The sequence below is a fragment of the Vanacampus margaritifer genome, chromosome 9, assembly GCF_051991255.1.
Source record: "Vanacampus margaritifer isolate UIUO_Vmar chromosome 9, RoL_Vmar_1.0, whole genome shotgun sequence".
Classification (NCBI taxonomy): Eukaryota; Metazoa; Chordata; class Actinopteri; order Syngnathiformes; family Syngnathidae; genus Vanacampus; species Vanacampus margaritifer.
This window is the reverse complement of record NC_135440.1, coordinates 24344986-24357744: the sequence shown is the minus strand read 5'-3', so window position 1 is coordinate 24357744 and position 12759 is coordinate 24344986. Positions and strand designations below refer to the sequence as shown.

At 39.1% G+C, this 12759-nt stretch overlaps 2 protein-coding genes across 2 annotated transcripts; both read left to right on the top strand.

Moving 5' to 3' along the window:
• The first annotated feature begins 32 nt into the window (after nt 1-32).
• tmc4 (transmembrane channel-like 4) lies at nt 33-9749 on the top strand. The gene is given in 18 exon segments (XM_077575545.1): nt 33-234; nt 311-533; nt 1480-1533; nt 1535-1629; nt 1837-1986; nt 2081-2166; nt 2999-3144; nt 3243-3390; nt 4963-5044; nt 5047-5120; nt 5190-5347; nt 6510-6630; nt 8000-8097; nt 8160-8343; nt 8468-8598; nt 8680-8835; nt 9191-9269; nt 9368-9749. Coding segments are annotated over 18 exon segments (2115 nt in total). The 5' UTR covers nt 33-188; the 3' UTR covers nt 9452-9749.
• A 165-nt stretch (nt 9750-9914) lies between these two features.
• On the top strand, nt 9915-12718 carry leng1 (leukocyte receptor cluster (LRC) member 1). The gene is made up of 5 exons (XM_077575881.1): nt 9915-10016; nt 10768-10953; nt 11176-11358; nt 11747-12042; nt 12215-12718. The coding sequence occupies exons 2-5, from the start codon at nt 10822-10824 to the stop codon at nt 12432-12434; spliced, it is 831 nt and encodes a 276-aa protein (XP_077432007.1). The 5' UTR covers nt 9915-10016; nt 10768-10821; the 3' UTR covers nt 12435-12718.
• The last annotated feature ends 41 nt before the right edge of the window (nt 12719-12759 follow it).

Here is a 12759-nt window from a genome sequence, read left to right as displayed (position 1 = left end):
TGCCTTTTAGTTGTGGGTTCTAATGGGTTAAAGCATACTATACCGTACAAGGAAGTGCACTTGCAAAGAGGCTAAAGTCCATCAGAGGAGGGGAGCGAGAATCTAGGAAATACACAAGCTTCCTCAAGGCAGATGTTTTATTTTTATTTTGACTTGTATTCATAGTTACAGCGTATTTTTTATAAAGAATGGACCCACACAGACAAGCATCAAGTGACTACGAATACGCTGAAGGTGTGCCATTCATTTTTTCCAACACTAAATATGTTTTTTTTTTTTTACCTGTTTGAAAGCCTTCATTGTCTTGCAGTGGAAGATTACGTGACCCCCAACGGCCGGGGGTCACTGAGGTTAAGACGTTCTTCATCTCGAGGGTCCAATCGCAACTACCCTCACTTCAACTGGAACTCGGCAGTCGCAGAGGAAGATGATGATGATGATGATGATGATGATGATGTTGATGGCTGCACAGAATCAGAGCCTCGGGAACTGCGCACCATCCCTCTGCCCATGGCGCTGAAAAGGGCTGTGAGGTGTGAAAACATTTTTATATATTTTTTAAATATTCAATTATTAAATTAAAAAAAATATTTTTTTATTTTTTATTTTTTTTATTTTGCTACTGTGTTACAAATACCATGATATATAAAGTGTTACAAAAATAATCAGCTGAGGCAATTAGAGAAAAAAGCCTACTAGAATATCTGAAGTTAATTTTTTGGTTAATCAGAAGTATTTTAAATGCAATTGGTTAATTCCTGGTATTTGAAAAGGGGTGTGTAGACTTTTTATATCCACTGTATCATTAACTCTCACTTGCAGCCACAAATGAGCCTATCAAACAAATCTGATTTATAGTTAAGTTTACGTACACTACATTTAACTAGATTGTCTTTTTTTTTGCCATTTCAATTTGCTCCCAAAAACATATAAATATGTTCTATTTTAAATGTTTTAAGTTATTTGTTAATGTGTTTTTTTAATGCTAGAGCATACAGAAGGCTTTGATGCAGCCTCTCAACGGCACAGAACGGTTGGAAGAAATGGAAGTTATTACAAAAAACGGCCAGCAGGTGGCAGCAGAGTATAAGAGATCAACCGGGGCCATGTTGCAAACAAGCTGATTTACCCACAGTTCTAAACAGATTTGTGAATAAGGATGAAACTTAGCTATATTCTAATGCTAATTGCTGCAAAACGGAAACAGATCGAAATGTACTTTTTTTTCCTGATGGAAGAAGAGACTCTAATCTTTCTTTTGGTAGATTCCAATGTTTTTATAGCAATAGAATACAATATTCTGTGGGCCTTGAAAAAACTGTCAAAATCCAATAAAACAGCCGGGAGCGAAGGGGATTGCTTCAGTGGAAATGTCTGGGAGTGAATGAGTTAACTGTAATATCATATGGGAAAAAAATGTGTTTCTCTCACCGTATGAATCCAGTAGTAATCTATTTGTGCATTGTTTTGTGTCACTAGGCAGGTGCAGGAAATGAAGGTGCCCGTAGCCTCCTCCAGGTTGTCGTCGTGGAAACCAGTCGCGCAAAACCCTCAAGAAAATGAAAAATAATACCAGAGAGTTCCTAAACCTCTTTATGCTGTGGAGGAAGTCTTTGCAGCAGATTGGAGGTAAAAGTACACCAACTATTTTGTTTAATTCACTCAGTTAAGAATTCCTCCCTTTTTACAGTATTTTTTTTTTTCAAAATAAAATGTCCATATTGAGAGATATTGTATACATTTATTGACCAATTCAAAGCATTTGATGTCTCAGATTCGACATTTACTGTAATTTCCCTTCATTTCATTTTCATTTTTTTTTTTTTATCCTCTCAGGGAACTTTGGCGGAGGAGTCCAGTCTTACTTCCTGTTCCTGCGTTTCCTGGTGGTTCTTAATTTTGTCTCTTTTTTACTGATCGCCGGGTTCGTCTTCATCCCCAGCATCGTCTTGAGATCTGTCGACAGCGGCCCCGTGAACAACAGCGGTACGCGCGCCACTCAGCAACATGGCGTGTGTGTGTGTGTGTGTGTTGTGTACACACTTTGCACTGTCCGCGTGCGTGCGTGTGTGTTTTGCAGGGCCGGCGGAATGCATGCAATACGATCCCAATTCTCAAGGCTTGGTGGTGTTCTATAATTACATCCTTGACTTCCTTTCGGGAACGGTGAGAAACTCAAGTGACCCCGACACAACTTCATCATGTCGAATAACAATTTAATGGGCAATTCTCATAGGTGCAATCTAATAATTTCAAGAGCTGTTTAAAAAAAAAAATTGTACTAAAGGTTGTGAGAAACAATGATCTAAAGAATTGTTGACGTGTCTCTGCTTTTTGAAGAGCTTTTCTCTAGGGATAGGCCGATATGTTTTTTTTAGGGCTGATACCGATTATTAGTAGTCAAGGACGCTGATAACAGATATTTGGAGCCGATATTCATTTCCACTAATAGGGAAAATATTGGTATAAAAAATATTGGCATAAAAAAAAAAACGTTTAAAAAAAATCATAAGTTTATTGAATAACTTTTAGGGTTCGTAAAATATTGGACTTAAAAAAAAAATCTAATATATATATATATATATTTTTTAAATTAAATTAAAAATATATTTTTTAAATATATTATTTTTTTAATCCAACAAAAAGTTCAGGGATCTCCCAGTAGCATGTCTTCAAAAGTTAAATAAAAACGTATGTAAATAGCTCCCTATTGTTTTGATACAGTAAATAGTTTTTTTAAATTTCAAACTCTCAGAAGTATTAAATTTTACTCATCTTAGTTTTAATTTTAAACAAAAACAAGGTGCAGAGTTCCCAGGGTCAGAAGCATCTATGAAAATTTTAATAATTAGTTCCATGATTTTTTTTCCTCCCCCTGAACACTTTTTTAAATAGATCTATTATCGGCCGTATGATTCTTCAAAAATGGCGATATTTGTCAAAATGCTGAATATCGGCGCGATAATCGGTCTATCCCTACTTTTCTCCCTTTGTTCAGGGTTTCATGGAGTATTCGTACCTTTTTTATGGCTACTACAGCAACACGCTGGTGGGTGACAACAACTTCTCCTACAACCTCCCGCTGGCCTACCTCTTCACCGCCGTCTTCTACTTTGCCTTTTGCCTCATCTGCATCATGGCTCGGTCGGCCACCGGACAAACTTACATTTGCCTCACGTTGTGTTGATTTGACAAAACGAGCTAACGAACCGAATGTCCCCTTCGCGGCCGCTCTCGCGCAGGATGGGGAGCGCGGCTCGAGTTGCCGTGGCGACGGGAGGCAGCGCCGTGGGCAACTACAGCATGATCGTGTTCACGGGATGGGACTACGGTTGCCTGGGAGAACGAGCGACCAAGCTGAAGCAGAAGAACATCCACTACCAGCTACAGGTCAGAGGTCAAAGGCAGGACCACATTTTTGGTGACTCCATAAGAGCTGACCCACCTTGCATTTTAGACCCTGACTCTAAAATGGGAAAATTTTGCAGCCCCACTAGTTCCAAATATGGTATTCTGGTTAATATTGGGTTAGTGGAATATGAGTTAAGCAGCAAAATCCAGCTGTTTTTATCCATCTGAGGGGGCGGCCATTTTGCCACTTGCTGTCGACTAAAGATGACATCAATGTTGTTCAGGTCTCAGGTAACAGCCAATCACAGCTCAGTTTCAGAAAACTGGTGAGCTGTGGCTGGTCGTTGCCTGAGCAACTGTGATGTCATCTTCAGTCGACAGCAGGTGGCAAAATGGCCGCCCCCTGAGATGGATAAAAATGGCTGTAACTCATATTCCATAAATGTAATATTAATCAAAATGTAATGTTTAGACTAGTGAGGTCACATATTACATATTATTGTCAAGAAATGTTTAAAGAGGAAGTGACAAAGTGAGTCTTGACAAAAATATATGTGACCTCACTAGTCTAAACATTACATTTTGATTAATATTACATTTATGGAATATGAGTTACAGCCATTTTTATCCATCTCAGGGGGCGGCCATTTTTAGTGACTAGTGAGGTCACATATTACATATTATTGTCAAGAAATGTTTAAAGAGGAAGTGAACCTTAAAATGTTTAAAGAGGAAGTGAACCTTAAACATTTCTTGACAAAAATATATGTGACCTCACTCGTCTAAACATATGATATTCTTCAGAGTTATGAAGCAAAATCCAGCCATTTTTATCCATCTCAGGGGGCGGCCATTTTGCCACCTGCTGTCGACTGAAGATGACGTCACAGTTGCTCAGGCAACGACCAATCACAGTTCACCTGTTTTCTGAAGCTGTGCTGTGATTGGTTGTTACCTGAGACCTAAGCAACTGTGATGTCATTTTCATTCAACAGCAAGTGGCAAAATGGCCGCCTTCTGATATAGTGTTAGTGGAATATGAGTTAAGCAGCAAAATCCAGCTGTTTTTATCCATCTCGGGGCGGCCATTTTGCCACTTGCTGTCGACTAAAGATGACATCAATGTTTCTCAGGTAGCAACCAATCACGGTGCAGCTTCAGAAAACAGGTGAGCTGTGATTGGTCGTTGCCTGAGCCCTGAGTAACTGTGATGTCATTTTCACTCGACAGCAAGTGGCAAAATGGCCGCCTTCTGATATTGATAAAAACTGCTGGATTTTGCTTCATAACTCATATTCCTTAAGTGATATATTAATCAGAATGTCATGTTTAGACTAGTGGGGCTGCATAGAACATATTATTGTCTATATATATATTTTTTTTGACTTCTGCTTTAAGTTTTTTGAAACCCAAATTTAAAATCTGAATGATTTTTGCCACATATCTAGCCTGAATGATTGGAGAATCAACAACTTTAAAATGCTTAATGAACAACAACAAAACGTTTCTAATTGTGAACATACTTTTCGTAGTCGGGTCATTTACAACCGCTCCTTAACAACATTACATTTTTCTGTATAATCTTTTCTCATTTGTTTTTGGTCAACTCAGGTGGACCTGGAGGAGCAATTTCGGAAGAGGAAGGCAGCCGCTCTGACCACATTCCAAAAGATCATCTTGTACTTTGTTCGCATTTGATGGCTTTTGTTGCTTTGGGGCTCATCGGCGCCGCCTGCTTTGGCATCTTTGAGGCCACTGTTTTCAGTCAGGTAAGCACTCGTGATCCGGATTAAATGGACGACGTGTAATTGTTGTTTTGACTTTCCCCCCCATCACAGAAGAGGAGCGGTCAGGAGGGGATTCTGGGTTTGATTTTTGAGTATCTGCCCTCCATTGTGATCACGGCCGGTAACTTCCTGGTGCCGCTTCTGTGTGACCAGATCGCGCTCGCTGAGCGATATCCGCCCAGCACCACAGTCATAATGGCCCTGTTAAGGTTCGATCCAATCGTTTGTGGGGTTGAATTTTTGATGTGGAGAATTTCAGTCAGAAATCTGGTGCCACTTCTATTTCACAGGCGACAATGAACTGTATAATTGAACGCGCTTGTTGTCGTTGTTATGCTATGTCAAGACTATGCGTGACGTATTTCAACTGTGTGTACTATATTAACTCATTCACTGCCATTGACGGTTACAGACGTCAAAATTCATTTGAACTATTTTGATTAGTTTAACATTTTTTCCAGTTTTGTTAACAAAAGTATGAAAACCTAGATTTTTTATTGTACATTTAGAACAGATATAAAATTTGTGATTAATCATGAGTTAACTTGTGAAATCATGCAATTATTTACGATTACAAATTTTAATCGCCTGACACTCCTAATTTTTTATGTTTTCTATTTAAAAAATTAATTATTTAAAAATAATAATAATAATATTTTCTATTTAACAAAATATTTTAATTTTTTTTAATAATCTTTTCTTTAATTAAATTATTTTTTAAATAATTGTAATTATTATTTTTTTATGTTCTTTTTCTTTCTTTTTTTAATTATTATAATTTTTTTATTTTATTTTTATTTGTAATCATCTTTTTTTTAAAAAAACATTTCAATTTTTCTTTAAACAATTTTTTCATTAAAAAAAAAAAAAAGATTATAAAAAATTAGGGGCGTCCGGCGAATATATATTTTTAATCATAATTAATCGGATGACTTCTCTAGTTAACTCACGATCAATCACATAATTTATATCTGTTCTAAATGTACAATAAAACATTTTTTTCTAGGTTTTCATATTTTTGTTAACAAAAAAATAAATTTAAACTTAGAAAGTGAATTTTTGACGTCTATAGCCGTCAATGGCAGTGAATGAGTTAAGACCATGCGAAGCGTGATTGAGTTTAAAGTGCGTCAAACTAATCCTTCTCAAAGCTGTGTGTTGGCATAACAACCAGACACCTGAGTATGTGGCCTTGTGGGTAGACAGATAATGCAATGAATAGAATAATAAATACAGTGCAGTTTGCATTGAGGAAAACTGTGCACTAGTTCAACCACCTGCATGCTACTAGTATTAATCGTCATGCAAATATTCATGCAGTAGTGATTATCGAAACAGCTTTCCGTAATAATTGCATTGTGTCATGTTCAGGGCGGTGTTCTTGCGCTTGGTGAGCTTGGGAGTTCTGCTTTTCACCCTGTGGGGTCAGATCACATGCCAGGCGGATGCCAAGAAATGTGCGGTGTGCCAGTACAACCACGAGGAGTACCCGGTAAGCCGACACAAATGAAACATGTCATCTTCAGCAAGTGGAAAAAATGTTTTTTAAAGGTATTAATTCTACATGAAAAATAATAAAGTTATCAAATTGATCCTGTATGAAATATTCACTTTTTACTGCTGAAAATGTCTCAATGAGTCTTTAACTCATTTACTGCCATTGACCCCTATAGACGTCAACATTTTATTTTAACTGTTTGTATTAGTTTAACATTTTTTTCCACGTTTGTTTAGAGTATGAAAACCTAGAATTTTTTATTGCACATCTAGAACAGATATAAAATGTGTTATTAATCGTGAGTTAATTAGTGAAGTCATGCGATTAATTACAATAAAAAAATGTAATCACCTGACGCCCCTAATTTTTAATTATTATTTTTTTAAATCGTGAGTTAACTAGTAAAGTCATGCGATTAATTACAATTAAAAAAAATTAATCACATGACACCCCTAATTTTTAATTATTTTTTTTTAAATCGTGAGTTAACTAGTAAAGTCATGCGATTAATTACAATTAAAAAATGTAATCACCTGACGCCCCTAATTTTTAATTATTATTTTTTTAAATCGTGAGTTAACTAGTAAAGTCATGCGATTAATTACAATTAAAAAATGTAATCACCTGACGCCCCTAATTTTTAATTATTATTTTTTTAAATCGTGAGTTAACTAGTAAAGTCATGCGATTAATTACAATTAAAAAATGTAATCACCTGACGCCCCTAATTTTTAATATTCTTTTCTTCATTTTTATTTTTTTTAAAGATTTGAAAAAGAAAAAAATATTAAAAATGAGGGGCGTCAGGCGATTAAAATTTGTCGCATGACTTTACTAGTTAACTCACGATTTTATATCTGTTCTAATTATACAATAATTTTTTTTTTATAGGTTTTCATACTGTTGTTAACGAAGTGGAAAAAAAATGTTAAACTGATAAAAATAGTTCAAATTAATTTTTGACGTCTATAGCCGTCAATGGCAGTGAATGAGTTAAGTACATAAGCATTTTATACTACTACTGAAAGTGGAAGTCAAGTCAAACATTTTCTTTATATGTTTTATGTGCCCTCACATGGTATTATGATGAATATTGTGTTTGTGGTACCTGAATTAAGCAGGAAAATCCACCTGTTTTATCAATCTCAGGAGGCGGCCATTTTGCCTTTTCCTGACACATGCTGCCCACTGAAAATGACATCACATTGTCCTTAGGCACTGTGATGTCATTTTTAGTCGACAACAAGAGGCTGTTACAAGACAAAATGGCCGCATCGTGAGTACTTTTACCAACTCAGCAAATTTGTAGACAAAATCCTGTACTTGTGTTTGTATGTCAACATCGTCGAATTTCTTTTTCTAGTGCTGGGAAACGCGAGTGGGACAAGAAATGTACAAGTTGACGCTTTTCGACCTCATTGTCACCGTCGGTGTACTCGGATTGGTGGAGTTTCCACGCAGGTGCACTTCAATCCGTCTCACATTTTGGTGGAATCCTGCAGTATTTCGCTTGTGGTTGCCAGGATGCTGGTGGACAACTGGTCCAACAAGGTGGCTCAATGGGTGGGCCGGCAGGAGTTTGTGTTGTCCGCCAACGTGCTGGGCCTGGTGTACGGTCAGACGGTGGTCTGGATTGGGGCTCTTTTCTGCCCCCTGCTGCCCGTCATCAATACAGTCAAGTTTGTCATTCTCTTCTATTGCAAGAAGGTAACACCATATCAGCATTTTTTTTTTCTAAAAAGAGCAACTTAGTACATGGACCTTAGGCAGGATCTAAAAGATTTATTTCCATACTCGTCAACATCCAACCGGGTCCGTCGTGTCCTCTCAGGTCACACTCTTCTACAACTGTCGCCCCGCGCTGAAGACTTTCCGCTCCACCACCTCCGCCTTCGTCTTTTTGGTGGTGCTGCTGTTCGGATGGGCCATGGCCACCCTCGTTATGATCTACAGTGTGTCTGAGTGAGTAGTAGACTCGGCTAACGGTGGATTATTATGCCCTAGTGTCGTGTTATCGAAGGATGTTGTTGTTTGCTTTTTCAGGATCCGTCCATCTATGGGCTGCGGGCCCTTCCGCGTCTTCCCGAACATGTGGGACATCGTTCCGACATCTTTCCACCGCCTCTCGCAAGTCACGCAGGAGTTTCTCTTCTTCGTTGGATCCCAGGCCTTCTCCATCCCTCTTTTTGCCTTGTCTTGGTCAGTGAAGTTGCACATGAACGCCAGACTATAAATAACATTAGGCCCAATTGAATGAGGATTTCTAAAAACAACGATTAAAATTTTGGGGGTGGGAAGCTAACATCTGATTTTTGAAAATTAATCAAAACAAACTGCCAAAGTAAAAATCTATTACCAGTGATGAGCCTAATGTGAAGGTGGTTTGTTTTGAATATTTTTGCTAGAAGTATGATGTTGGTGCTTTCTGAGCCTCTCCCTGTTGGTTAAGAATTGTTGGTCTTTCAAGAGAGCTAATTAATAATTGCTATATGGTGCAAGAGTTCCTAATATTGTGCCTATTTTATGATCATTTCTTTCTGTTTTTCCCTAACAGCGTAGTGATGGGTTATTTCATTGCTCTGACTGCTGTTTACGGTAAAAGTGTTACTTTTCTCAAGGCTCAACTCAAACAGGTAAGATGAGGTCAATCTGCATTTTTTTCTTATTGATGAGTTTGTCCATTTCTGTCCCTTTTATGTGTGGTCCTATTCCTTTTTTTTTTTTTTCACAGGAGGGCCGCGACAAGCAGTTCTTGGTCAAACAGATTGAGAATCTGAGTCGTCAACTTCAGATACCAACAAGAGATTTTGCATGACAAACATTTCCCCATTGTAGACTCTTTAGTCGCTGTTAATATATTCATGATACTGTTATTAAAAAAAAGAAGAAAACTTGTTTTGACTTCATTTTGTTCGTGTGCAAGTCATTTAGAGTTTACTGTAGTAGGCTATACTTCAATCATGCATGTTTTGGAGATGTTAGAGGGAGCTGGAGTTTCAGGAAAAAAAACAAATAGACATATGGAGAACATGGAAACTCCTCACAAAAAGGCCACAGACAAGATTTGAATCCCGAACTGGAGAACTGCTGTGCAAATGCTCTTAACCACTATTTTATCATGCTGTAGTTTAAAACAAATGTTGCTGTTTTTTTTGCAGTGCGCATTGGGAAGAAGAAACATCCAAAAGTGCAAATAAATATAGTTAATTTATCATACTGCATGTGTTTATATTGATTGAGTACGTACGTCTTGGTTCGTTGGAATAAATTCAACGGCATATAGCGGCATCTAGTGTCCAAACGGTGTCGTTGCAATGACGGTTAATGTTTACTTCCGGTGTGGTCTTCCGGTGGCTAGCTAGCAAAAGCCTTTCTTCCATGTAAGTTCTATCTATTTTTATCATATTTTCACCAGTAGTGTATTAAATGTTTACTTTTTGTGCGTCAGAGGGCCTTTAACAACCTCTAATTTGTCAGGTAAACTTTGAGATTAGCTAGTATCTACTAGCAAATCTTTACAGAAGAGGAAGCGAACGCTATTTTTTTCCGCCTGTTGTAGCCTATGGAAAATCACCTGAGCATTTATTCCAACAGTAGCGCGTATTAGTTCATGCAACATACGCGGAAACCGTTTGGGAGTCTATTAGATAGATTTTATGTCCATCTTAAGGTCCTATTAGCAGGCTTAAAGTTGCACTAGTGGCAAAAACAGAGCCAGTAAGACGCAGTTGTTCTACTAGTGCACTGGGGTTGTCTTACTAGTCAGGACAATGAGCACACTAAACTACTAGTACACAATTAAACCTTCCTAGTACGCTACTGTGATGCACTCGTAGCACTACTTGATCCAACTAGTAGGCATGTCATGCACTAGTAGCCTCCTGGACCCTACTAGTAGCACCATAATGCTTATTATAAATAGTTTAGCCTCACTAGTAACATGTAGTTGTACTGCTGGTTTTAGTGTGACGAAAAGTCATACAGTAGTAGCAAAAATAATAATTAAGACACAGATTTAGCACAAAAAATATATATGACAGTTTATGTAGTGTTAGATTATGACACTCCTTGTTGACATGTTTGTGAATTTGTGTTTAATTGAAATGTTTAACTTCTTCCTTTTCACCACAGTCGATATTCAGCTAGCGTGCTTACGAGCTAACCAGCAGCCTCTCCGAGGTAACCATGAACATTCTCCCCAAGAAGAGCTGGCACGTCCGCAACAAGGACAACGTCGCCCGGGTGAGGAGAGATGAAGCACAGGCAGCCGCCGAGGAGCAAGAGGCCAAGCGGAGGGTGGAGCGTGCGGAGCAAGAGGTGACTCATTCTTAGAAACTAGTTGGATATACCAAGCAGCAGAAAGCAATCACGACACAACCCATTTGCCCAAAAATTGTGAGCCAAGAAAAATTACATTTTGGTGAGGCTCCAGAATCATTTGACCTCAAGATCCCGGTTATTTGCCTTTGGCAGAGGTCCGCGCTCTGCCAAGTGCCCTCACCGTTCCCTCCCATTACACAACTTTCTCGCGCGTCGCAGGCACGCACCGAGTTTCTGCGAAGGAAAGCCCGAGCCGCTCTGCCGCCGCAAGCAGGAGAGAGCCAGGAGGTGAAAGATGAGGAACCGAGTGGAGCTTTGGAGCATCTCAACCTCTTCCCCCTCGAGGAATCTGTGGAGAAGAAGGACAATGAGGAGTATCTCAAAGAAAAGAAAGAGGAGAAGGTATGACTTTAAGCATAATGTTATATGGCAACTAAATTAATCAAATAACTTGAATCGATCAATTAGAAAAAACGGAGCTGACTACAGTTAGCTATATACTCATTTGCCGACGCCCATGTCACTCACCGGATCAGGCCCGCCATTTCAAGCCATACATACTCAGAGTCACAGATACTACAGTAGAATGTGAGTGGTTACCACAAGTAACCAAAAATAATAACTTCCATGCACATTATTGTTTTTATTAATGCAAATTCACTTATTAAATAATTCATAAAATAGTCGTTAGCTGTAGCCTTAGTTAAGCCATATGACCTTTTCTATTGGACAATAAATAAAAATGTCTCTAGGATTTAATATGGGCTGTCCGTGTTCCGTCTATTTCCAGGAGAAACAGGAGCGCGCCATCGGCTTACTGGTGTCTCTCGGACCCCAGCCGGGGACCGAGGTCACGCCGTGGTACATGAAAACTGGCCAGGAGAAGGAAGACGAGAAGAAAGAAAAGGAGAAGAGCGAAATACGGAACGACAAGAGGAAGGAGTTAAGCGAGGAGGAGCGGGAGAAAAAGGATCGGCGGCTGAAAGACAGTTTGGACCCGTTGCAGGAGATGAAGAAAGCTATGGGCCAGACGGCCACTAGGACGCACAAGAGCAAGAAAAAAGACAAGAGAGACAGAGGGGAGAGGTAAGGTGATTGAAACGGATTATTTTTCTAGAATATTAATTTTTTATAATAATTTATAGCTTGTTTGTAAATACAGAAGAGGACCTTTAAAAAAAGAATTCCCCAGTAAATCGCAATTTTTCAAAATCGTCCGGCCCTGTTACTAACGCAGCTGCTTTCCTCGTCCCGCCAGCTCAATAGAAAAACTCCGAGCGGAGCGTTTGCAGCGCGAGGCGGACGAGCGGCGGCGGGCCCAAGCGCTGCTGGCTCAGCGCAACGGCAAGGACAAGGAGTCGGGCAGGGAGGTGACCGAGCGAGACCGGCCGTACAACAGCGCCTACTTCCCCGAGCTGGCACGCAAACGGCAACGGCGTGACCGAGACAGCTGGAGGGACGAGATTTTAAAATCATGAACTTTGACATTTGAAAATTGTGAATGGCGTTTGACGCGCAACGTGTTATGTAAATATTTTCTTTAGGGAAAATGAGAAGTGTCACAATCAGTGTATAAAGTTTTGCCTGATGTTGTTGTGCTACCTTCAGTCAAACACACAAATATGAACAACTAACACTCAGACGCTCACACTGAAGTAAAGGCCACACCCCTTAAAGGCACGGAACAGATGAATGGCACGATCAGTCCCTTTAGTGGAATATTGTTATGAGATTAATTGAATTAAACTCGCATGTCAAGTTACCACTGTTATGTTGTTAAGGCAGAATTGAGTGCGGCAGCTT